This window comes from Mus musculus, chromosome 5 (assembly GCF_000001635.26).
Source record: "Mus musculus strain C57BL/6J chromosome 5, GRCm38.p6 C57BL/6J".
Taxonomy (NCBI): Eukaryota; Metazoa; Chordata; class Mammalia; order Rodentia; family Muridae; genus Mus; species Mus musculus.
In genome coordinates this window covers 53,045,600-53,072,062 of record NC_000071.6, presented here as the reverse complement: position 1 = coordinate 53,072,062, position 26,463 = coordinate 53,045,600, and the positions used below count along the sequence as shown (strand labels likewise).

The window sequence follows — 26,463 nt, the reverse complement described above, 5'->3', positions numbered from 1 at the left end:
TGGAGCGGCATCTTATAGCCCTGAGTTTGGGGTTGCTTGTTACACAGCACAAGATGACTGATTCTCAAGTGTAGACACTGTCTGAAGCTATAATTCCTGAACCTCCCTGCCCACCCGTTTTTGCCGGGGCTCCTGTGGGGGACATATCGACCGCTCCCAGACTGAACGACTCATTTGCTTTAGCATAATGCCAGTGGTGGGCTATAGTAGAATAAATTAGCTCTGGCTAAGGTGGGGCCTAGGCGCCCTGCATCTTCTGAGCTGTCGGGAAGTAAAGCCTACCTTCTCATTTGGTCCACATTATACATAGAACCCCAAGGGATTCCAGGGCCCGCCTGCTGACCTTGGAGGTCTGTAGTGCACAATTTTTTGGTGTCCAAGTCAAATAAGTAACACCGTTTACAGTACTGGAATTAATTTGTTTTTATTTTTAAATTTTTACTTATTCAATTTACATCCCACTCACTGCCCCCTTCCCCCTCTAATGTAGAAATTTTAAAAACAAGACAGAAGATGGCCTGCACATAGTTTCAAAACATCAACTGTGTGATTTCAAAGATTCCACCCGAGTCTTTGCTTCCAAACCTGGTAACATTCATTAACTACAAAATGTTATGCTTTGCTTAGCATAGCTCTCAGTAGCTTATCCCCATGACTTGGAAAAGAGAAAACTGAAGGTGGGACTAAGTCCTCTGTGTCCCAAAGTGTCACCAGAAACTACATAGCTTCCCGTGGTGATGCATGGTGAGGTTTGAGTAGGGAAAGATACCTCCTGTCACCCTGCAATTGGAAGCAGCACACTTGCGGGGGGCGGGGGGCTTGGGGTGTGATTTTTATTTCCCCCTTTCCTCAACCAGTTTAAAAAAATACAATTAACATGGGAACAAGGATCCCATTTTTTTAAAAAGAAAAAATATATATAATCAACAGAGGGCAAAGCCACCTCCTGGGGTGTAACTTACATATTTACAGGGAGGTATAGCGTGGCCTCAGAGAGTTGTGTTTAAAGGCAGTATTACAAAATATACAAAGGTGCTCTTTTCACAGTACATAAAAGAACCCTGCCTCATTTCCAAATGAGACACTATAAAACAAATCACTATTTACTATGTATAAGTTATGAAGTATTCTGTACAGATGCATAGCTATAAATATGCCACATAAATGGCTCTTTGGGAACTTTTATCTACAGAGGGGCTCAGTTTGGCATCTCCACCTCTTCCTATGGCGAAGAGCATGATGGGAGAGGATGGAGAGGACATGGTCCTATGGAGCCACACCTGCCCTAAGTCAAGCTGAGGCTTGTTCTTATGGGAGGTGGGGGGAGTTATGGGGATGGTTGCAGAGCCATTGTGGGTATTACACGTGGGCTCTAAAAGGCACAGGTATCCTGTATGAATAGGATCCCACCCTTTACCTGCAGTCACTCCAAACCCTACTGGCTTCATCTTGACTCTTAAGAGCATCTAGCCATTTCCTATCTCCTCCCTCCTAAGAATTCCCTTGGAGCTTTGTAGGCATGGAAAGGGGCAGGACAAAGCTCACCTATGGAAGATGGGAACATGTTTCATGAGCAAGAGGGTGAGTGGGTGGATGGAAACAGACCACTAAAGGCTGGCCCAGCAAGTCTCCTTGCACAAAACAAGATAAACAGACCCTTCACAAGCAGATGGTCCCGAGTGGTAGCAACGGAGAGGGCTTGGGACACAGGTCTTACAGGTTCCATCAGCAATATTACTCTGACCAAGAACACCAATGCCTCCTATTCTAGATTAATCCAGAGCCCTACGTACAGAAACCAAATATGAACCCCAACCATGTGTCTCTCCATCCTAGGAAGCTGAAGCTGAGGACACTGGGGTCAACTGCTTGATCTGACTATACCCAGATGAAGCCTCCTCCATAGAGAACATCTCCTGCAATGTAAGCTATGGAGGCTTACATCTATGGGCTCCAAGCCATTACTTCACTGTTTGGACTTGGCTGCTCTGGGGCAGGGACGAATAGGAGGAGGAGCTATTGAGTAGGGGGAGTAGACTTTGATAAAAAAAAAAAAAGATGTGGCTGAGGTTTCATACCAAGAAATGACTGCTTTGTACATATATTTACAAATACTCTTTACATTGGGTCTTTCCAGAACCTTCCCTAATGCCTCCCTTAAGACTTGACCTTTGGGTGAGGATTGGCTTTGAAAGCCAGAGGTGGATGAAGTCATCTGAGGCCTCTCTGTATTGTCTTCTAAGAGGGAGGCACTTGAGAAGCAGAGAAGATAAGTCCAATTCAACTACAGACTGTTACTCTGGTGGTAGGAGAGCTAGAGTTGGTGTTATTCTTCCTCATCAGAAATCCTAGCGAGGTAGCTGGAGACGCTTACGGAAGGGGTGGATCCCATGGGACCTGAGGTCCTCCTCACCCCTGACTCCTAGGTGCCCCTAGAACACTGTAGTGTTGGACAGGGCCTTCATGCTCAGAACTTCCACTTGGCCCTTGCCCTCATCTTGGCACTCTTTGCTCATAGCTGCATTGTCAAAGGCCCCAGAAGCCTTGACCGGGATATCCTGCTCCTTCTCCTCCTCTTCCTCTCCCTGGTCCCTGCAGCACTTGCTGCAGCGACAGCACTTGCAGCCGCACACCATGCAGCAGACACGGCAGCACACGCGGCAACAGCAGCAGCAACGCCTCTGGAAGCAGGTGGTGGCCAGGGAGATGACGTTGTCCCAGGGTTTCAGAGAGTGCATCCACAAGGGTAGGAAATTCCAGTCCCGGAGCTTCAGGGGCAAGATGCGAGGGCAGCGGAACTGCAGCATCCGGAGGCACAGAACCAGGAGCAGCAGCAGGATGATGGGTACGCCCACGCCCACCAGCACTGGCCAGCCTGCCAGAGACAGGCCAAACACTGTCAGCGGGGTCACAAAGAAGAAGAAGATGAGATAGAAGACTGCGAACCAGCGATACTTGGCAGAGATGTTGCCTAGGCCTTTAGCCAGACGGATGGGCAGACGGGTGAATGGGATTGGGTACCAAAGCAATATTCCAGAGATGTTGAAGAAGAAATGGCACAGGGCAATCTGAAACAGAGGGTGGGAAGAAGTAAGAGTCACTCCAGGTCTTGTGTATAGTTGAGCTTGTGCAGAGCATTATATTCTGTGAACACCCATCACTTTACTGTCTGGAGATCAGGGGAAGAAGGAAGTAACCCCACTGAAGAGCTCAGCTTTCAGGTCCGGAAGGTGTCATCTGATACGGGTTTGCCTGCTGCTTCACCATACCTGGGCCTATTGTCTCAGCAGCGTAGATGTTTTACACGCCCACCTCTTAGGAACCCATAGGTTTGACTGTCCTCATACATAGCTCCATGTGGTTTCTCCCAGTAGCTTATGGATAGAAGAGAGTGCATGGCTCTCACTAGAAAATAGTCTATATACCAGGTATGGCCGTGGCGTGCATCCATTCCCAGCACAGAGGAGGCAGGACCTCTCAAGGCCGTTCCTTATGAATTTGGGGCCAGCATGGGTTTTATGAAATTCTGACTTAAACCAAAACCAAAGCACAGACAGGTTCTATCCCACCCAGAGCCCGGTAGCAGTTGCTGACCTGGAGAGAACTCCTCAAGGTGTTGCCTGGGCTGGCTAAAGCAGCCAGAATGGCGGTGGTGGTGGTGCCAATGTTGGAGCCCAACGTGAGTGGATATGCCCTCTCAATGCTGATCACCCCAATACCTGTTGGGAAAGCATAGAACACACGGCATGAGCCCAAGTAACCATGGGAAGAGGTAATGGTGATCTGACTGAGAAGCCAGGGACAAAACCTCACTCACCGATGAGTGGAGTCATGGCAGACGTGAACACAGAGCTGCTTTGCACGATGAAGGTCATGCCTGCCCCCACAAGGATGGCCAGGTAGCCAGTCAGCCAAGCAAAGGGAAAGGGGAAATCTGGAAGACAAAGAAAGAAGGCATGCCATGAGTCCCAGGGACTGCTGGCTAGGATGAGTGAAGGGTTACAACCCCACATATGACCTGAAATTACCAGGTAACTTTTCTAATCTGCATCATCCTGCCAAGTTCACATAAACCAAGGATACGGTTGAGAGCAAGACCATGGATCTAGAAGTACATCCCCTCCTCCTTATCCTGGTCTGGCATCACAGCACACTCAGGGATGAGCTATGAACTCACCCCTGTACTCTCTGCATGGAATTGGGCCCATGGTTCTGACAAACATCCAAGCACAGGGGTCCTTCTTCTGACAACCCTGAGATGCCTATGTTCAGGGCCACACACAAGACCATCCCCAAAGCCCAGAACAGGGTTCAAGTATTGGGCCTACCAGTATTCAGGGTCTTCTTGATGACAGTAGCGACTTGTCCCCTGAGCACAGAACCCAACAGCTTGACTATCATGATCAGACAGCCACAGAGGACCACCAGGGAGACAGTAAGCAAGATGATGCCCACAGCAAGGTCTGGGAGACTGAAGTTCACGAAGATGTGCTGACCTGAAGAGACACACAAACAGGCTGGTCAGGAAGTCAGGGCCCACCCTGTCCAGATTGCTATCTACTCCTCCTTTCTTGTGGATACAATCTTGCCTGGCAGCTAGACATGGAGACTCAGGCTAATGGTATCCTTTGCAGTTTGCCTTGACACACTGTTGTTTGCTAACTTTAAAAAGAAAACCTTTAAAAGATTGTGTATGTGTGCACATTTGTCTGTGTGCGCACCTGTGTGTGTGTATGTATGTGCATGAGTGCGCGTGCACCTGTGCCTATGCCAGGTACCTGGGTATACCAGAAGTCAGAATTCCCTAGACGTACATTACGTGTAAGCCACCTGATGTAGGAACTGCAGTTCTTTGCATGAGCATGTGAGTTTACTACTGAGCATCTTTTTTAAAAAATATTTTTATTAGGTATTTTCCTCATTTACATTTCCAATGCTATCCCAAAAGTCCTCCATACCCTCCTCCCTACTCCCCCACCCACCCACTCCCACTTTTTGGCCCTGGCATTCCCCTGTACTGGGGCATATAAAGTTTGCATGTCCAATGGGCCTCCATCCTGACCAAGTAGGCTTTATTCCAGGGATGCAGGGATGGTTTAATATACGGAAATCCATCAACATAACCCATTATATAAACAAACTCAAAGACAAAAACTACATGATCATCTCCTTAGACGCGGAGAAGGCATTCGACAAAATCCAACACCCATTCATGAAAAAAAGTCTTGGAAAGATCAGGAATTCAAGGCCCATACCTAAACATGATAAAAGCAATCTACAGCAAACCAGTAGCCAACATCAAAGTAAATGGAGAGAAACTCGAAGCAATCCCACTAAAATCAGGGACTAGACAAGGCTGCCCACTCTCTCCCTACCTCTTCAACATAGTACTTGAAGTATTAGCCAGAGCAATTGGACAACAAAAAACGATCAAGGGGATACAAATTGGAAAGAAAGAAGTCAAAATATCACTTTTTGCAGATGATATGATAGTATATATAAGTGACCCTAAAAATTCCACCAGAGAACTCCTAAACCTGATAAACAGCTTTGGTGAAGTAGCTGGATATAAAATTAACTCAAACAAGTCAATGGCCTTTCTCTGCACAAAGAGTAAACAGGCTGAGAAAGAAATTAGGGAAACAACACCCTTCTCAATAGTCACAAATAATATAAAATATCTCGGCGTGACTCTAACTAAGGAAGTGAAAGATCTGTATGATAAGATCTTTTTTTTTTTTTTTTTTTTTTTTTTTTTTTGCGTTGATGCATCTCCAGCATCTATTTTTTTGAGAAAAGATCTGCTTATAGCCCAGATCTCCAACAGGATGACTAACTAGCTTGATCTTCTCTCCTATCTCTACCTCCTATGACTTAAAAGCAGGCACCACCAGACCGGACTCTTGAGACTGGAAAGTGGAGTGTTCCTTAAATCACTCAGCTTGTCCTGGGCAGGCCCTGGTGATTGTTACCAAAGTCCTTCTTATGTATCCCTTGTGACAAATCCTGAAAATCATAGTTCTACTGACAGATAGCAATTAGGGCATCAGTGATGACAAGTTTGCCTGATTCTGCAGGGATAATCACACCAAAACGTGGTAGTATGATAGAGGAGAAAGTGGGATTCAGGAAGGCTTGAAAGGATGAAAGGTTTCCTAAAATATGGGAGTATCAGGTGGGCTCAGTGCCTTGATCAGAAGAGATGCATTAAGTGGACAGACCATATAATCAAACCAGCCATCAATTACCCCTGACTTATTGACTAAGGGATCCAAAGGCACACCAAGGGAGCACTGTAGAATCCCTATCAAAAGCTCTTCAGGTGGCATGGAGTCACCAGAAGGCCCAGCATTGTCTTCCCTTTGTTCCTGTAATCACTGGGCTGCACACTGGTCAGATTCCTAGACTACCCACCCAGCTAGCCAGCCAGTTAATTCCCACTCACATTTAGCAATGTTCTCCTTTTGGGTAACGTTCTGGATGGTCCAGGTCTGTATGCCATCAGTCCAGCAATATGAAGGAGAGGTGCAGTTATCAGTCGAGGGGACGGTGACATTCATCTCAGTCTAAATGACAATGACAAACATAAGGTGCGTCCATGGTGGGGAAATAACAAAGGTGGGGACCAAATGGGACATTATCCTTGGATCTGTATGGTGGCTAAATCATAGGGTGTTTTCTTTCCCTTCAAAGATTTTTGAAAAATCTCTTGGAACCATGGGGACAAATAAAATCTGTTTCATTTTATTTTATCACCAGCTTTTAGCATCACATGCATGCATGCACACACATACTACACCCCAGAATTAAGAGTGAGTTGCACCCACACTGCACAGCAGGTTGGGCAAGTTCCTAGTGCAAGCCATGTGTGCCTCCTCAGAAACAGCCTGGAAGGTGAGATGCCCCTGCTGCCTACATTTGTGTTGTGGGACAGAGATCACGGTCTCCAAAGCAAAAGGCAAGAGTCATCCTTCCATGAGATATTCAAGCATTATACCACGTCAAGGAGCGGGCATCTTAACAGTGATGCAAAGGTGTCTATCTCCTTGAAAGGCAGAGGGCAGATAGAACTCCCAGTTGCCTAATTTTTCTCCCTTTCTGACTTCTGATTTGCTGCCTTTGAACCCTTTGGTTGACATACATACTCATCCATCACTTTGACACTTACCACATTGGTTATACTTTTACACCAGATCTTGATCAGGCTCTTGTTCTGGGCCGCTGAGTCACCCATTGCGATTTGTTGGATGACCTTTTTATCCAGCTGAGGGGAAAAATAGAGGAGCACGGGTCAGAAAATCCTCAGAGTGGTTGCTGTCAGCGGGCCTTGGATATTTTGGGTGCTGTGAATGTGAGCCACTGGACACACCCTATATGTAAAGATCTATACCCTCCCACCAAGAACAGCATTATCTTCTAGAGCTGGTGGCTTTCAACCTATGGTTCTCAACACCTTTCACAAGCACCGGAAACAGATATTTACATTCAGATTCATAATAGTAGCAAAATTACAGTTATGAAATAGCAACAATAATCTTATGATTGGGGGTCATCACCACATGAGGAAGTGTAATAAAGGGTCACAGCATTAGGAAGGTTGAGAATCACTGCCCTAGAAACTGGCAGACACTCAGAGCAAAACTGTAAGGGTACTGATAGCCAGCAGGTTGTAGAGACCTACAGTTTAAGTTCAAGTCCTGGCTGGCCCTTTCTGTTCACATCTAGGACAGACACCAAGGATCAGCAGGCATGAATGACCTCAGCTGGGAAAGGGGAGTAACCATCAATAAACTGTTATGACAATGGAAAATATGCGGGCACAAATGCTCACTGATTATCTCTCAGAAGTACCCCTAACCTCACCCAATTATCCCCCACTCCTAATAGGGTAAACCAGCCTATGTTAAAGAAATACAAGTGACACAAATATCCTTAACTTCTGCCTCCTATGGCTTATGTCCTGCTCCCTGGCCTCTTTAGGCTCATTGAGATGTGAGCTGTACTAACATAGCCATTACCTGGATGATGAGCTTTGTGAAGGGGTCTGTGATGACTTTCAGAATGTCTGGGGCATCTTCTCCATTCTGGAACTTGAAGGTTTCTAACACAAGGTTGGTCAGGATCTCCAGGTAATGGGTGGCAGCCTCCAGAGGCAAGAGCACGAACACAGAGAGCCAGTTGAAGAAGTCATGAACAGTGGCTCCTGCAAATGCCCTATGGGAAGAGAAAGCCACCAGAGCCATATTATATTGAGGGAGGTGCAAGCCATCCACCTAAGTACACACAGGTGGTTGGTCTAGGAAGACTTTTCTGACCAGTATAGTATCTTAGGAGTGGAATCCTAAGAACCACTCTTTAGCAGAATTGCATCAAGACTCCCCCCACCCCAACCCTTCTTGTACAGATTTTTAAGGCTGGAGAGAACCATTAAGAGCACTGGCTGTTCTTCTAGAGAACCTGGGTTTCAGTCCCAAAACCCACAACTCCAGTTTCTCCAAGTATGCAGATAGTACATACATACATGCATTAGAGGCAAACACAATAATAAAATAAAATTTTTTAAAAATCAATAAAGATTAAGAATTATGAATGGTTTTCCTACATGTTTGTATGTGTACCATACACCCAGAACTGATTATATAGTTGAGGGTCACTTTATGGGTCACATAGGCCATCTGCAAGACCACCAACAAAGACTTAACCACTGAGAAACCTCTTCAACCATGCCTAGACCACTTAAATTGCTTGGAAGGCAACCTGTCCTTTGAAAGGTAGAGAGAGAGAGTAGTGGGCCAGACCATCAGAACCTTCTTACCAACTGGATTCTTTTTTGGGTATGGGAAGGGGGTTTCAAGACAGAGTTTCTCTATGTAAAGCTCTGGCTGTCCTGGACTTGAACTCAAAGAGATCCACCTGCTTCTGCCTCCCAAATGTTGGGATTAATTAATTGTGTATGTTTAGTATATGTGCATTGCACCAGTACGGGTCTCATCAGAAACCTAGAAATTGGAACTACAAGCATGTGGGCCACCATATGGGCACATGGGTGGCGGGACTAAAACCAGGTCCTCTGAAAGACAATTGAGCCATTTCTCCAGCCCCTGAAATCTTAACCTTCAATTCTCAAAATTCTGAGACAAAAATATATATATATATATATATATATATATATATATATATGTATCTTTCAAATTAAGAAAGTGTGAAAATACCTACCACAAGGTATACTTGGTATATGGCTACAGAGAAGCACTTAATAAGCAGATGGGGAAATAATTTAGAAAGGAACCGTTCAAGTTCTAATATTTGGTCTATGGTATTAGCTAGTCTCATTCTTCCTGAAGGCAACCAAAGACACTTTCATACACTGCTGGTGAAGTAGAAAATGATTCACAGATTTCCTGGTGTTCGGTAAAATGTCTAGGAGCTCTATAAACAGTTGATACAGTAATTACTGCAGCTATCTAAGGCAATAATCTAAACCTCCAAGAAGGATGCCACATGGAACCAATATCGGTTATGCAAGCCATACTGAAATTTATACACTTGGGGAGCAGAGTGAACTAAGTCAGTTACATCCCAACATGTAGGCAACTCATTAGGTCTTACTTAGGCTTCTTTTTCATAGGCTACAAGGAAGCAATCAGTGTAAATAATCATGAGATGAGCCAAGATTTTCCAGAATCGAAACCTAACTGGAATCCTGGCTGGGGCCAGTCGATGACATCACTTTGTCTCCTTTGGCTTCAGGATGGATGGTGGGGGGGATAGAGAAGGCTGTCTGGCTTCACAGGGAGATCAAATTAGAGAGTGCCCGTCTTAATGTGTGTTATCATGTCCATCAAGACATGTCATCAGGGACCAAATGAGAGGTGGCTCAGGTAGATGGACCACTGCGATAGCATCCCCTGTTGATTCACCAGCAGACACGACAAACATGACCATTCCCCCCAAAAACCTGCTATAATGTCAGCGGCTTGACCACACCGCGATGGCGTCATTGACAAGCTGGGAATTGCTTCTGCATTTTAATAAGCTCTGGGTAGAGTCTGTGGCTGGCTGGTTAGAAAAGAAGCTGGGAAACTTCCTTCATCGCCATGCTAATGCCGAGACAGAGGGTTTCCCTGTGTCTATTTCCAACTGCCCCTATTTTCCTACCTCACATGTCATCAGCTATATTTGCCTGTGCTGCCTTACAGGTGAAGAGATAGTATTAGTAGCAGTGCTAGCCTAAAATGGGAGTTTTATGAAGTTATAATTATCTATGACTAAGTGAGACAACAAAGCCTGCCCCACCCAACTGGCCTTGCTTCAACGCTACCACCCAGCTGTGCTTGTCTAGCTGGTGCTTTTCAGGCACCCTGACAGCGCTTGCCTGCATGACTGTGTAATCATTACAATAATTTACTGGTGCTGTTGGATATTATTCTAGCTTTACAGATCCGTAAGTGGATTTTAATCTGGGATTCCCAACACTGGTTGGACTGGAGGCTCCTTCCAGGCTAGCAGTCAAGCACACCTTCATGACTTGTTAAAGGCGTTGTGGACATAGACAGTGGACACCAAGCTTGCCCCAAATCACCTACCTTCTGAACTCATTTCTGTCTCCTGCCTGCATAAGCGCCACGATCGTGTTGGTGATGGAGGTTCCAATGTTAGCGCCCATGATGATGGGGATGGCAGCCCGAACCGTCAGCACTGAAGGGTAAAAAAAAGAACAGTGAGGGAACCTGCAGGCAGGGGAGCCACGCTCCACAACACCCCAAGTGTGGGATGAACACACTGCGGCTAAATATTCTAGAAAGCAGGTCTCAGTTTCTTTGGGAGGTGGTGTGTCATATATAACACTACACAGCTATTAAAATCCAGAGAGGGGAGTCGATGAATCTGCATGCACCCCATGTACCAGAAGACCCCCCCCCAAAAGCCTCTCTGGTACTCCCATCTCACAGGAGGCCAGGAATCAGTGATTAAAGGAATGGCTGAGCCCCAGGTCTGAAGACACATTTTTATTTTATTCATTTCAAAATAGTGTGTTATGTAGCTTAGGCTGGCCTCAAACTTGCTGTGTAGAAAAAAAATTGTAATTAACTTTGGCTAAAATACTTCCTGGGGCGGGGAGTAGCACTGCCTAGAGCAAGAGCAAGTCCCCAACTCACATGAAGAAGCAACCATGCTGACGATGATGGAGGAAGAGGTGCTGGAGCTTTGAACCATGACTGTCACCAGAACCCCTATCACCAGTCCAGCCACAGGATTAGACATGATGGAGTTGTTGCTGAAGAACTGTCCGGCCACTTTGCCTAGAAGACAAACGATGGTTATTGGAAGATAGCTGTGAAGTGTGGACCTTCCAAGTGTCCACACCAGGCCAGCTGGCTGTAGAGTAGGAACCTAGCCCTCAGCTCAACTTGGCCGTGTTTCTTGCTCACTATTCTTTTTCCTTGCATTGTTCTAAGAAGGAAGCTGTCTGTCCATGTGAGCCTCCAGTCCCCCCATCTTTAATTTCCACCCTCCAGCTCTTAGCCAGCCAGCCTTTTTCCAGTCATCTGTATTCAAGAACCTGGCTTCATATAGGCCCTGAGTCCTTTAAGTTGATCCTCTATTCCCCAACACCTTCAACTGCAGCCTGAATTCTATGGAAGTCTTTTGGGAGTCTATGTGACCCTCAGTCTCAATCCATTTTATAATGGAGGCCTAGTGTCCGGATGTGCATTGTCTAAGGTAATAATCATAAGCCAAGACCCTTATGTCCCTAAGGGTCAGGGAGACTTACCACATTCAACAGTGTGGCCCCTAACAAGTGACCTACCACCCATCCTTCATGTCAAAAGTTCAGGTCAGCTAGGCATGGTAGCCCATGCCTTTAATCTCAGAATTTGGGAGGCAGAGATATATGATTGGAAATAGTGGACCCTCTCCTGGAAAGGACTGGGAAGGATGAGATGGCATATGTCTTTAGTTGCAGCAGAGACAGGTGGATTTGAAAGTTAAAGAACAATCTGGTCCAAATAGGGAGTTCCAGAACAGCCAGGGTGACATAAAGACCCTGTCTCAAAACAGGAGGGGAAAAAGACTTTCTATTTGTTTATATCTAGCCCAGGGCACCAAAGGCAGAAAAATCCACAGTCTCTTGTGTTACCCTGATCAGTGCTCTGGAATCCCACTGTGTTCATTATAGGCTGTGTTTAAAGTCTGGTTAGTTAGTGACCTCTAAGCCTTGATCATCTCTTCCGTGTGGGAGGGGCTTAGAGAGGACTATTCCAGACGGAGCCACTCAGGGTGCTATCTATCTGTTGTCACCCAGAGAGGGTCCAAAGTTAACTGAGCACAGGTGGGAATTTCATTCTGGATTTTTTGAAACACTGATCACTGCGTCCTGCGCTCAGGCCAGGGAAGGTATCTACTGTGGGCTCTTCCCAGCAAGGGTTGGCTTTGATCTTTCCTGCTTGCTTTGGCCTAAGGGATCATTCTATTCTCAAACTCTAGACAGAAGCCTGGAGGCAGCAGGCATCCTGCAGATAAAGGGAGTTGAAACAGCTTCCTGCTGGGGGGGTTGGGTACAATGGAAAGGGTTCTGGCAGCTGACATCAGCTCCAGCCCAGGTTCCTGGCTTAAGCAAGAGCCACTTAGATGCTTCAGTTCTCTGCTCTGTGATGGGGGATGTCTGAGATAGTCAGGCTTGCCCCTCACCCACCTCAGCCATGGTGAAGTAAGAGAAAACCCGTGATCTGCCCACCTGAATTGAGAAACCAGGAGTCAAGCATAACCCACCTCCAGCCTTAGGGTCCTTACCTCCAACAAGCTGGAAGGCGCTGCTCAGTACATCCAGGGAGCACACGAACAAGTAGAGAAACCCCAGGAGAAGAATGAACTTCCCAACCCCCTGGAAAATGCAGAGCGTCTTCCCTTTGGTGTCTCTCTCTGTGGTGGGGAAGAGGGAAGGCACAGCAGTTAGATAGAGTTCTTAGGGAGGAACAGAGATGCTTGGCAAGGGAGCTTGCGTACAGCTCTACCTTCTCCCAACTGGCTTCTATCAAGGCCTGGGTGTGAGGCAGTCTCCACTGCTGAACCTTTCGGTGTGTTTCTAGAGAGTCAGAGGGGAAGGAGAGTGCAGTGTGGTGTGGGCCCAGCAGAGCAGCAGACCAGGATGGATAGATGGCCCGTCAAGTGAACTGCGGTGTTGTTGAGGTAGTGAGTAGCTAAGCAAGCAGTTAACTGCTTCTCAAAGCATCTTCAGAAAGCAGAGATAATCAATCAATCCCAGCAATCAATCCCCTTCTCCCCCTACCACCCAAGCCTTTCCTAGCTGTCTTGGGCTTGATCGTAACCCCACACTTGATCACCCCAAGTCTTCTGGCTGTACTCTCAGCCCCTAAAGCCTAACATTATCAGCATCCACACAAATGTGTCATGACTGTTCCCTGATACTTTGAGTGAAAGAACAAAGGGTCCTCTAGTTACTCTGCCTCAGAACCCTGGTACAGGAGACACACAAAGGGAAATGCTATGGACAGGCTGGGTCCTTTTTCTGGCCTCTGCTGTATGCTGGACATCCGCTTACCTGACCATTTGATCCCAGTGTCCTGGAGTTCAGGCAGGTCCCAGGGGTCCGTCCCCTCGGGATGCTCCTCTATGAGAACCAGGGCGGAATAGGAGGGTAGCAGTTCAGTCTTGGCTACAGGAGTCCCGTTGTCATTTGCTGGAAACAAGTAGCAAAGACCATGAGAAATGGAAGCCAAATTTCCATGGGTCCTCAAAGAGGGCTTGTCCCCAGTTGGTGACCGGCACCTACTTTTGCTGGCCTCCTTGTCTTTGGCAGGTATGCTCGATTGTGGTCCAGAGGCCCCCTCGATGAATTTACCGGGGTTGGGCTGGGCATTTTCCAACTCGGGCCAAGGAGCCATGATCTGCAAGAGAAGGACAGGGCTTGCTTAAGTCTACAGCCGCTGATGTAACAGTTGCCTGAAGGAAAGACATTTCTTACAAATCTTACTTCTTAGGAGTGGGAGAGACCAAACAGGTGTCTGTATCAATGGTCTCCATTGGCTAGCTACGCTGGGGCAAGTTCAACTGTAAATCTGCATCAAACCTCACCCAGTGGTCTTGACATTATGTTTACACTCCTAGACATCCCACCTGTGTTCCCTACCATCTGGGGCTTCTGTGGAAGTATAATAGTGTGGGCATGTCTCTGGACCAAGTGCCTTTATGCCTCTAGGCACACAGTACCAGTTTCCTCTCTGTAAAATGGACACCATTCTTCATACATCTGAGGCTTCAAGACTGGTAGTGAAATAAAGGTCTAATAAATCACAGCTAGCTAGCACTGAGTCGTCCTACCACCAGCAGTGGCCCTTTATCAGAGGGGCATTGTTCCCAGGCTTTGCATACTTCCTTGTAACCCATTTTCTCCACAATGTTCCTCTCAGTTCCAAGTCAGCTCATCTGGCTAGCCACAGCTTGTAGCCTGTCCTGACACCACTAAGGAGAACAAGCCAAGGGACAGAAGATTCACAGAAAAGGAAGTACAAGCAGCTAGAACCCGACTAGAACCGGAGTTCCAGCCTCATCAGCAATTCAAGATATGCAAAATAAGTGATATTACCAGAGTGCAATCTACTGTGCTGTGATAGCTAGGTATGCTGTCCCACCCCTGCAATCCGGCAGCCTGAGGCACGTAGTAACTTAACTCCTAGAGTTCGAGGCCACCCTGGGTCATAGAATGATGTTCTGGAGGGGCCCGGGCTAGATAGAGAAGATGCTGTGATCACACATGGAAAACTCTCAAACTGACCAACTCATTTCTCTTTGGGGAATTAGAAGGGGAAGAACATTAGATCTCAGAAACACCAGCTCTATCGATTCTCATAAGAGGGCTTCCCAGAACCAGAACCAGGATCCATCTGATATCTATTTCCAGCTTACCAAGCACTACCAAGAAAGGGTCATTCTCGGGACCTGAAGTTCTGTATGGCCTGAGATGTGGTCCAATACCTATTCATTGAATAGATGGCAACACAGACCAGAAGATATTTCCTGATCAGTCATTTACAAATTTGTAAAATAAGAAATGGGGAAGTGTGTTCTAAGAAGAGCAGATCAAAGTGTCATAGCAGGTCAAAAGAGGTGGCAAACACACCTAGGCAAATGCTCTTTACTATGAACAAGAAGCACAGTATGTCTTATTCTAGCATGGTTGCAATAGGGTAACAACGATCCAAAATCATTCCCTAAGGTTCAGAGTGGGATGTCCACATTTACCCAACTTCAGATTCAAAGGGCTGACTCTAGCCAGGTATATGACCTGTGATTTTGAAGCCAGCCTGGCTAGCTATATAGGAGGTTCCAGATCAGGCTCAGCTATAGAGTAAGTAGGGCCCTGTGGCCACACACACACAAACACACACACACACACACACACACACACACACACACACACACTCAAGTGCAAGGTGATAATCCTGAGCTGTGGAGTAGCTATTGGGACAACACTTGTCTAACATGTCTAAGATCAAGAATCTCTGAACAGCAGCAACAAGAAAGACAGTTGTATAGGTTTGTCACACCCCTACCTTTCCATGATGTGACCTCATGGTGTTTAATACACAGTTGAGAAAGCCAGTTACAGCCATGATCTGAGAGAGTCTCCGGCTTCGGCTTCAGAGTCTCCCTGAGTTCATGCCAGGCAGAGACCTCACTAGGCCCCTAATCTTTGGGAGGTGAGATTGGGAAGGTTGTGAGTTCCAGACCAACATAGGATGATATAGTGAGAAGATACCTTATCCCCTACACTCCAACAAATCAGGGACTCCCTGGCCTACTCATCCTGACTGACTGTGAGGGAACACCTGAGAGAAGGAGCGACAACAGGGATGTCTCTGAGTCGGTATCAGGCATGAAGTGGCTCAGGCCAAAGGCGCAGCACAGGCTAAGTGGGAAATAATCTTGCCTCAGCTCACAACAAAATTGGAGCGGATAGCCACTTCCAGGGCACACAGGGCTGGTAGGAGGACGGAAAGAGTCTGTGACTCAGAGCTCAAACCAGAGCTTCCTGCCTGCCCTAGATGAGTGTCAAGGAGGAAGGAGTGTGTGACCTGCATTCTCCCTGAGGCTATCAACCTGTACTGTGTTGTTGGACACCTGCTGTGGTCTCAACTTGAAATTCACCCCAACTTAAGCTAATTCTTCAGCCTTCAGTCCAGACCCATGGTCCCTTCAGCACAACTTTCCTGTTTATAGCTCTTGCCATCACTGTCTGAGACTTTCAAAGCCATCCCTGACTGCTCCCAAATCTCTCAGACCTAATGGCTCTGCCTGGAAGTATTTCCTGCCTCAGTCTAGATACCATCCCACCACCCAGGGCCTCTGCAGCTCCCTACTGGATAGAAGCCACAGCTCTCCTAGCGTGACTCCACATCCCCCATGGATGAACCTTCCTAGCACACAGTTGTGCTGTTGACACCCCAAATTCCACTGCCCATTGCTGCCCTCAATTGATGCCTCTCCTCTAGGTGTGCCTCCTCCGGAGTGGTCCTTCCACTTTTGAGTCTCACTTCTATCTTGATGGTGACAGTGCTTCACTGCTCAACCCACACCCTCCTCCTCCTTCTTCTCTCTACTCTGGCCTTGCCCTTTTCAACCCTGGCACGTGCCAACCGAGTGACTCGTCTGGCACTTCACACATCAGTGTGACATCTCTTAATTAATTTTTAATAACTAGGACCATTTAATGAGCATCAAAGAGCTACTCAGTGCCACACTGGTGCCCAACATCCATTCTCATCCAGACTTTATGCACAAGAGTGATGGCAAACACGACTGCCAAAGCAGCCTTGACGTGGAAAGAGACAACTTTATATATACAGACTTGCCAGACTGAGGCTTCACCCACAGTTTGGAGGAGTCACATCAACATGACTTGTCTTTCCTCCAGTGTAAATTTTACTTGTGGAATTGGGAAAGGGTGGCAGGCCATTTACTGGCATGATTTACTACATTTCCAGTGTTGTTTTCCTAGACCTTAACAGTGACATGTAAGTCAAGGTACTGAGGGATACTTAGCATCACCCCTGTCTCTACTAAATGTCATGACCCCCTCACCCCAAATTTAACAGTATCTTCAAATATTGTCAAAAATCCCAAGGGACCGTAGACTAGTATACCAGAGGAAAGTTGGAGTTTTAGATTGCAACTTCCTGGATTTGCGAGGCAGCTTGGCCTCTGTACTCTTGGGTAAGGCCTTTCAGTTCTCCTATATGTGAAATGACAACAGTGTCAGTGGAGACTCTCAGAACGGTGTCCAATACGGTGTAGCCCTTGTGGTCATGCAATGTCTTTCTAAAATGACCACAGGAAGATTTTCACTAGGATGTAGAATTAAAACTTCAAGCTGGGTGTGGGGACTAACTCAGGGGAGAACAAACACTAAGACTAAGCATTGATGCTCCCCTCAGTGGCAGCACTCGGGTGGAAGAGTCAAGCTAATCTCTGAGTTCAAGGTCAGGCTAGTCTACATAGTCCCAGGCTAGCCAGACTCTCCTCCACCCCAAAAAAAAGTTCCCTTTAATCTGGGCAAAGTAATGAACTCCTGCAATCCCAGAATTTGAAAGACTCATGTAGGAGAATGACAAGCTGTAAGCCAGATCAGGATAGTGAAACATATTTTAAAAGCAGGATGGATACACACACACACACACACACACACACACACACACTTTAGGATTTCCATGAGCTATTTGGGGTTACCGGAGGAATGAAGGGATCTTTCATAAGGGACTCTATTCTTGGAGGCATGCTGAGAAATTTCTAGAGCCATTTCCCACTTCTAGTAATCTGAAACTCAGGGACTGTCCTGCTTCTGAACTTTTACCTCATTTCCACAAATAAAAAGTAAGCTCTCAGATCGTAGTAACCTGCCTATTTCTCTCTATTCTAGGGCCCAGGGGAATGAACCTAGCAAGCAAATGGAAAAGCCAGTACTAAGTAGCAATTTCAGCCTGAGTCTCCCTGACAGGAGGCTGTCCCTCATCATTGTATGCAAGTTGGATTGGCTGGGACTTGTTGGCTAGGACAATTATTCCCTAGAAACTGTGGTCTCTTGCCACAGCGGCCCCGCCAAGGACGTAGCATAGCAGTCAAGTATGACTAGGGTGCTTGTTTCCCTGTTAGCTACAGGAAGTGTTCTGTGACCAGATTTCCATGGCTGGCCCATTCCCAACAAGAAAGAAACGTCCCCAGTCTTTGTGGCAGGTCTGCATTGTCTTCATCCACTTCCAGTACTGTTTATTATTAGTTTATGCCAAAAGGGAGATGGATCTCTACTGATTACCTGTGCTCCTTCCTTCTTGGGAAACTTCCTTATTCTGAGCCTCAATTACTTGGCACCATGCTTCCCCTATGAAGCAATCTGGTACTCAATTGCTGGGGCTCTTTTTGTCTGTCCTCCATCACCACTTAGACCAGATTCTGGTAGATCAGAACAGGATCTGTAGATCCACACACTTGGCACAACCATCTTGGGCAAGCATCTGGAAGCGCCCACCCAGCCCTAGCTCTTTGGCTGGTCCCTTCCTGACTCTCCACCTCCACAGCTGAGTGTGCCCTGAAAGTAGGAAATGTATGGCAACTGGCAACCATCCAGCCATGCCTCTCTACTGCTCTGGTACACTGGTTCCTGTGCTCTCAGCCTCCTGTGCTCTCTGTTGCAGGATGAACCAGAGCCTGCATCTAGGACTCTGGAGCAAAGACTGGGCCTGGAGCAGACAAATACCCTACAATTGGTGCCTGGACTAGGTCATCATTCCGTGGATCCTCCAAGTCCCTGCAAGTAACACTTCTGTGGCGACTATAGTGTCTTTGCACACAATTGTAAGACACAGAACGTTGATGGAGGTGGAGATCACTAAACATCTAGGCTTCAATGTCATCATCTCAAAACTGGAACAATGTCATATTCCTCCCAGAGCTGTTATGAAGATTAATTGATACTGTGTGTAGGAGAAGTCTGAGCAGTACCTGACACGGTCGCCCAACTGGGGGAATGAGTTGCGTCACGGTGAACTAGTCTAAGTACTACATGATGCACACGAACCCGCTGCCAACCTTGGGCACAATGAGGACTCCAAAGGACATTAGTGATGCCTTGTGGCATGATCCTTCAACAAAGGCAGAATGAAACAGAGGCAAAGAGAATCAAGGAAACATGTCTATAGTCACACATATGCCTTGGGGGTGACATGACAAAGAAGGATTTTTTTTTCCAGAGTACAATAAGGAAAGCAAAGAAGTTGAAAAAAAACTTGCCCAAAGGTCACATTGCCCTGTATGTCAGAGAAAGGTGGTGGAGGGAAGGAGGGAGAGAGAAACAGAGAGAAGGAGAGAGAAGAGAGGAAGAGAAGGAGAGAGAAGAGAGGAAGAGAAGAGAAGAGAAGAGAAGAGAAGAGAAGAGAAGAGAAGAGAGAGAAAGAAGGAGGAGGAGGAGGGAAGAACCAAGGGATACACATTTCCAAAGCCTTATACACCATAAACCTCACAGTCAGGGGTCATAGGAAGCCTTCAGGTCCTATCTAATCAAAGACTCAGGAACACAAGTACGGGGATCCTCTGTCCCTGACCATATCCCCAAATATAGTGACTAAAAATTCTGTAATGGCTGGCTGCTTTCCCCAACAAAGACTTCAGACCCAGCAGTCCTCCAGGTATGACTGCTAAGGAGAGGACAAAATACTAAACAGGGCAGACAGAGGGATTCCATGTGAATCTGAGGTCACTGGCCAAGACATGGCAGACACTAAACCTGCTTCCTAAAGGAAAGCAGGAACTTAACTGTTGGCCCCCTCCAAAGGTTTCCCCGATGTCCAGATACCACTGCTCTCTCTGCTTTCCTGCCCAACACCATATTCTTTCTATCACTCTTGCTACCTGCCAGAGCAGCAGGCTTTGAGGAAGAAACATTGAATCTAACAAGGTATCAATTGCCCAACTAGACCAAGAATGATCACAAGGGCCCCAGGTCCTGTGGCTACCCTAGGCCCACTTCTACAGAGCTGTGGGCCTCACTCTTGGCTCCATTTCACACAGGCACACACAATGCCAAGAGGAAGTCAGTCCTCCTGGCAAGCTCAGAAGGGGAAACCTCTGGGCTCTTCTAGGACTCAAACTGGGAAATGTGAGGCACCTGGCTGCCATCCACGCCCTTCACTTTGCATTCTTTGAGCTTCTCCAACCAGGACCTGACTGGGACCAGCTGTTTTCAGAGCTTGCCCAGCTAAGATCCAGGGATGAAAAAGTGAATCAGCCCATGCCCGTGGTCCTGTGTCCTCTCACCAGCTATGGCCATAGCACAAGAATGACCACTGAAGTAAAGGAGAGCAGTTGTCACTGACAGGCAGCCCAACATCAATTGAGACTGACAGGCTCTGTGTACAGGCTCTGGCATAAGTCCTGTACACAGATTAACTCACTTCACTGTCCAGCATTTTCAGGGTTGTCTCATTGTTTCTAATTGGTGGACGGTCAGATACACCATATAATCCATAGAAGTCAGGGCAATTCTTCCATCTCAGGCTCAAAGTTGCAGGAGTTTAGCACCAAACTCAGCTAATGGTGACCTGAGGCCAACTTTTAACACAGAGGGAGAGATCTGCTTTATGCTTACCATTTAGTACTAACTGTAGGACTACCCGAGAGAGGAAACCTGAGATACAGAAAAATGTTCAAAGTCAGAATGAAAGCAGCTCTGGACACAGAAGAACTCCACACAGCTAATGTTAAGGCCTGAGGAGTTCTTCTGCTTTTGGCAGAATAACCCAGAGCCACTGAAGGTGGAGGGCTGCTGCTGCCCCTTGGCTTCCTGTAAGCCTCAGAATAATCCCCTGAAGAGGAGGGAGGGGTGTGAGCAGAGGGGTGTGGCACTAGTGGTGCATGCCTGAAAGCCCAAGGCTGCAGAAGCTGAGGCAGGATTATCACAGGTCTCAAGGATGGTCTGGGCTACAACACGTACTTGCTAAAAAACAAGGGGGAGAGGGCAGACTGCTTCTAGGTCTTGCAATTAGAGAATGGCTTTTAGTTTTAGATTTTAGGTGAAAGATACTATTTAAGATATTTAGCCTAACACTACAAACTTGTGCTCACACAGGCTGCTACAATACCTTTTTAAATTTGTAAAGTAAATTTCAGTCAGGTGTGGTAGGTCAAGTCTATAATCCCAGCACACACTTGGGGAGGCGGAGACCTAACTAATTCAAGACTAATTGGAGGTCTGGAGAGATGGATCAGCAGTTAAGAGCACTGACTACCCTTCTTGAAGGTCACGAGTTCAAATCCCAGCAACCACATGGTGGTTCATAACCATCTGTAATGAAATTGGACACCCTCTTCTGGTGTGTCTGAAAACAGCTACGGTGTACTTACATATAATAAATAAATATCTTTTTAAAAAAGGACTAATAGGACCTACACAACACTCCATCTCAAAAACCCAAAGGCTAGCTATGTAGCTCAGAACAGCCACTACGAAGCATAAGATTCTGAGTTCAATCCTTAGGCTGTCAGTTAGTTGACCTGTAACTATTCTGCCCTGTTTGGGGGAGTTAAAAGCTAAATTTGTAAACCTATGTATGCGACAATCTTTATTGAAATCTAGTATACTCCAAATCAGATCCCTCAAATACTGTTTTGGGGTGTTTTGTTTTGTTGTTTTCTTTTTCATAAACTCAGGCTATTCTGTGCCTGAGTCGTGGTACCCTGGAGGGGTAGGGGAGGGGTAAGGGAGGGAGGTAACTTGTGTAGCATCCAAAACTATTACAAAGCCTGCCCTTCTTGCCCCGGCTTACAAAAGCTTGTAAAACAGAAAAGGTCATTATCAGCTGGCATAGGATAAGACGGTCTCCTAGTCCCAAACAATGCTTACTGTGGGGAGGCTCAGGTTTTCCAGAAATGCCTAACTGAGAACAAGTTTCAGTCTACAAGACAGGAAAGCAGACAGATGACAGAGCCACCCTGCTAGCACAAAACTCTCCTGAAAGGACCTCCCCCCGCCCCCAAAGTACAGGACCGATGATCCACGGGTTTTAAGAAAATGCCCACAGTACCTATGGCAGGCACCTGTCCCTCTGGAACTTTAACTCCAAAACGGGCACTCCTCCTCTGGCTTGAGCATACTGTCTCCTCCGACCCTGTGCATATCCCTCTGCCTTAAGAACCAGAAATCAAATCCTGCTCAAGACATCTGAAGGGCAAAAGCTTTTGGCCAAGTCCCCCCAGAAGGGTCTGCATCCTCCAGCAGCCAGAGCAAACCTAGAACTTGCAGGAAAAGACCCAGGTGTCATGAAGAGGGCCACTGCACGTCAGGGAGTCACACGGGTAGTAACCCAGACCAAGCATGAGGCCAGCCCGGCAGATCCTCCCACCCCAAGCCACAGACACAGCTAGCAGGTGAGGCATGTCCACCTACACTAGTTCTAAGAGTTGTCCTGACAGCAATCACAACCATCTTTTAAAAAAAATCTGAAAGTTTAAGATGATGTGCTCTCATATCCTCCTCTGCAGCCCAGAGCCAGTCAAGTCCCTTAGGGGTGTCTACAAGAATGAAGTCACTTAAAAATTCAGTGTAGGTCCTTGAGATCAGAAGCAGCCGGCGGTAGCGGCCGACCGGTGTACTCACCAGCGCTCCCTTCGCAGGTAAGGGACAGCAGGAGGCACCCAGGTGGAGCGCAGCTGAGCGCCCGGTATATATACAGCGAAGGTGTTGCGCAAAGAGGCCGGCGGCAGTCGCTGTCATCACGCCCCTCGCACATTCCAGGACCGCCTGCTGCCGCCGCCACGGCACTGCCTACCTGCCGGCTTAGTGAGCCCATCGCGGGGAGAAACCTCAGACCAGGCCCGCAGTAGGAACGGCCGAACCGCCTGCGCCCCGGTGGCGCCCCGCGCGCCCCGAATCCCTGCCTGCCTCCCTCACACGCGGGAGTTGCTGCGAATGCTGACCACCAGCTGTGGGCCTCTGCCCTCTGCCTCGTTCTCCCAGAGTCTCTGTGCCGTTCCGTCTCCAGGGCTGGAGAGGTTAGACACTGAGCAACAGATTGTAAATTCAGGGACAAGATTCTTCTTCTTCGCAACAAAGCCAGGATTGTTCCAGGTGCCTCTGCCTGGAGACCTGTCTGGCTTGGGCAGTTAGAACAAGGTCAGCATGGAACTTAAGACTGACTGCTAGGGAGTGGCGGGCCTGGAGAAGGGGTGCTTTCTCTACAGTGTGGGTGCCCTGGGTCAGTCGCCCCCCATCCCCATCTCTACCCACTGTAAGGTGGCCTGGAGATCAGCCCCAGGAGGCCCCCCCCTTCCCCCCAGGCTAGTACTGAACAAGATGGAAACAGTGGATTTAGCCTCAGATCAGAGCTTCAAAGCCTTGCCTCAGAGGCCCAGGAGCCAAGATTAAGTAAGGCACGGGGTAAGGGCACAGGCTCACACAGGAACTGCTAAAACAGAGCTAGTTTTGCCTCAAACTCCAAGTACCCATAACTAATGTTTGGAGGTGCGCTGCCCTGGGCTAAGCTCTCAGGATCTTAGCTGCCTGTCTTCAGTTCCCTGCTCGCCCCCCTTGCCGTCCCCTCCTCATTTTTCTCAGTGTAAAATGTGTGTCCTTGGTTCACAGCACTCAATATTTTAACACTGTCCTTCCAGAGTTGGAGGACTAGGAAGGTTCTGAGACTTATCACAGGTGCCAATACTGTCTACAGCAGCACAAAGCACAAACGACTCAGTTGGAGACAGGGAAGAAAGCTAGCCTGCCTGGTGGCCCTGTGGAGGAATAATGTTTGCTCTACAGGACAAACTAAGGAGTTCTCAGCAAGCACCTCTCAGAGCACAGGCTGGAGTAAACGGAGTCCACCCCCACGTGACCACCACGGAGTTCAGCACAGCCTGTAGCCAGCGGAGGGCAGGGCAGGGCAGGCTGCACTCTCCACCTACGCTGTTCCCAGGAACCCTGAGGCCTTCACTCACTGGTCATCTATCCTGTGACCCTGCCTCACAGTGGCTAAAGGCTTCCCTGAGGAGGTAACTGCCTTGCCCCTTGCTTTAAAATCATTTCCCAAAATGGAGCCCATGTGGGAAGATCAGCTCTGCCAAAAACCTTGGGAAGGCTCCTTTAAGTTCCAGTAGACAAGGGAACGTCAACCAAAGCTCTCAGGGTGTTATCTTCTTGGTTCTAGATTGACTACAGTTCTTTACTTCTCTGCAATGTGTAAGTGTGTCTACATTCATTCTCACCTCCCTTTAATCAGAATGTGGTCTAATAAAGAACACTTCCATGTTTTCATTTGATCTCTGATACCCGATATCTTCATTTAATAAGCCTATGTTTACATACAAACTTCTGGAATACTATCACCAACGTAGATTACCCTAGCTAGCTAACCTCCGATTACGTAATGCAGCACTGTAGGGTAGAATTAGGTAGATCATGCCATTAATTATTCTGAAATTGAGGTCCAGACCATCTTCTCTATGCTACGGAGTTCTGTGTAACTGTTACAGGCCTAAAACCTGTGGGATGAGAACACTTGAAATCCTATCATTGATTTGGGTGTTTTGTGTTTTTTTTTTTGTTTTGTTTTTGTGGGTTTTTTTCCTGTAAAATATGTACTCATGCTGATAACGGAGTGGAACATGTTCGATTTCTCATATAAAAACATTAGATTTGGGAAATCATTTGTGATCTGTGCTACTGAGACCTTACCACATACAGGCTCCGTAAGAATTTACAGAGTCAGCCGGGAGTGGTGGCGCACGCCTTTAATCCCAGCACTCGGGAGGCAGAGGCAGGCGGATTTCTGAGTTCGAGGCCAGCCTGGTCGACAAAGTGAGTTCCAGGACAGCCAGAGCTATACAGAGAAACCCTGTCTCAAAAAACCATAAAAAACCTTACAGAGTCACAATGCTTGGAAATTGCTGGATTAAGATATCAGCAAGGTTCCCTCTTCTTTGAGACAGGGTCTAACTATGTAGCCCTGGCTGTGTTGGATCTCACATCAGCCTGACTAAGCCCCCCAAGGGTGAGGATTAAAGGTGTCTGCACTATACCCGGCTTATTATCTTTATTTTTAAATAGGCTTTTCCTTCATAGAACCTTTGTTTTATGAGGAACTCAGAGCATGATGGGTAGGAAGAACCCAGAGTCGAGCGCGCTGGCTCCCATTTGTTATCTCACAACTAGAGCAAGTAAAGGCACAACTAGGAAATTGAAGGCCTAAACTGAGGCCATGTCTCAAACAGACACTTGATTCACAGCAATACCACCTTAGTGTAATCTTCAGTAAATGGATAGCCATCAAATGGGAACAAATGAAATGAGGCTCTGCTTCTTACCCTACACACATAATCTAGAGGCAAATATTCCTGATAATAAAAGCTCAAGCCTTTAAAACAAAGAAGCCAGAAGTGGTGGGTACACCTGTAAGGCTAGTACTGGGGTGCAGAAACACCACAAGAATCAGGTGATCCTTGGTTAGATATCAAGACAGGTCTGGGCTACAGGAGACTGTCTCAAAAGAACAAAAATTCAGATGCTGTGGCTTTAATCCCAGCCACTAGGAAGCAGGTCAGCCTGATCTCTAAATTATAGGACAGCCAGGGCTAGGTAGATAGACTCTGTCTCAAAAATAAACAAAGGTGAGGACTAGAGAGATGGCTTAGCACTTTTTGCTCTTATTAGAGCTGTTTTGGGTTCTCAGTTTCTACATGAGACTCAACCATCTGTAACTCTAGTTTCTGAGGATCAGAGGCCCTCTTCTGACCTCTGAACTCCTGCAGGCACACACGCACTTACACAAAAAAAATTAAACAGAACACATGGACAAGCCAGAGTGAAGTGTAATAGTCACTGGTAGTAATGATCACAAATCAAAGAAAACGCATGAACAATCAAAGAAAGCCAGGGCAGACCAGCACAGCTCTGAGCAGCCTGAATCCTCATCCCAGAACAGGAAGAGAAATTGACTAACACTGGAATTATTAACGTTTGTTGTTGTCAAAGTAGCCAGATGACAACTTAGTCAAGTAAAGAAAGTGCATCTTACCAACATAGTGTTAATTTAAAGCCAAGTCAGGAGAGTTCCTGATTGCTCTCACTAAATTCCCCCAAACCAGCCTGACTGAATTTTAACAGGAATGCATACTTTAGTTGTATAACTGTTAAGTTCAGGAGCAAGGACATGCCCCGGAAGTCACTCGGCCTCTAAGAATGGTATGGTCTTCCTAGGCTCACAGGGACCACTTAGGAATGGTCATTTCCTCTGTGATCAATTCATGAGCTTCACTGATTCCCTTTCTGTATATTTTTATTTGGTTGAGACAAAGTGGTGATGCACAGTAGTCAAGTCAGGCCTTGAACTCGAGATCATCCCGCCTCAGCCCCTCCTTTGGATGAGATGTGCACCACACATTGCTTAAGCTTTGCATTACAGT

General features: G+C 47.0%; 1 protein-coding gene and 1 long non-coding RNA gene across 2 annotated transcripts; one reads left to right on the top strand and one right to left on the bottom strand.

Moving 5' to 3' along the window:
* Positions 1–398: 398 nt before the first annotated feature.
* Slc34a2 (solute carrier family 34 (sodium phosphate), member 2) lies at positions 399–22,710 on the bottom strand. The gene is made up of 13 exons (NM_011402.3): positions 22,667–22,710; positions 13,796–13,910; positions 13,565–13,702; positions 12,796–12,924; positions 11,160–11,303; positions 10,587–10,698; positions 8,019–8,214; positions 7,169–7,264; positions 6,446–6,566; positions 4,329–4,496; positions 3,818–3,934; positions 3,595–3,719; positions 399–3,068 (listed from the first exon to the last, which is right to left on the bottom strand). Exons 2-13 carry the CDS (start codon positions 13,905–13,907, stop codon positions 2,433–2,435), a joined length of 2,094 nt encoding a protein of 697 aa, NP_035532.2. The 5' UTR covers positions 13,908–13,910; positions 22,667–22,710; the 3' UTR covers positions 399–2,432.
* Positions 22,708–24,321, top strand: Gm17182 (predicted gene 17182). The gene is made up of 2 exons (NR_166509.1): positions 22,708–23,182; positions 23,825–24,321. It is a non-coding gene; the product is annotated as a predicted gene 17182 (long non-coding RNA).
* The last annotated feature ends 2,142 nt before the right edge of the window (positions 24,322–26,463 follow it).

What these genes read in the sequence shown, in the direction of transcription:
- Slc34a2 (NM_011402.3), bottom strand. Translation starts at nt 13,907, where the DNA reads ATGGCTCCTTGGCCCGAGTTGGAAAATGCCCAGCCCAACCCCGGTAAA. An exon ending in CAGCATGGTTGCTTCTTCAT is followed by an intron (nt 10,699 to 11,159) that starts GTGAGTTGGGGA and finishes TTTACCCTTCAG; the next exon opens with TGCTGACGGTTCGGGCTGCC. An exon ending in GACAGAAATGAGTTCAGAAG is followed by an intron (nt 8,215 to 10,586) that starts GTAGGTGATTTG and finishes CTCTTCCCATAG; the next exon opens with GGCATTTGCAGGAGCCACTG.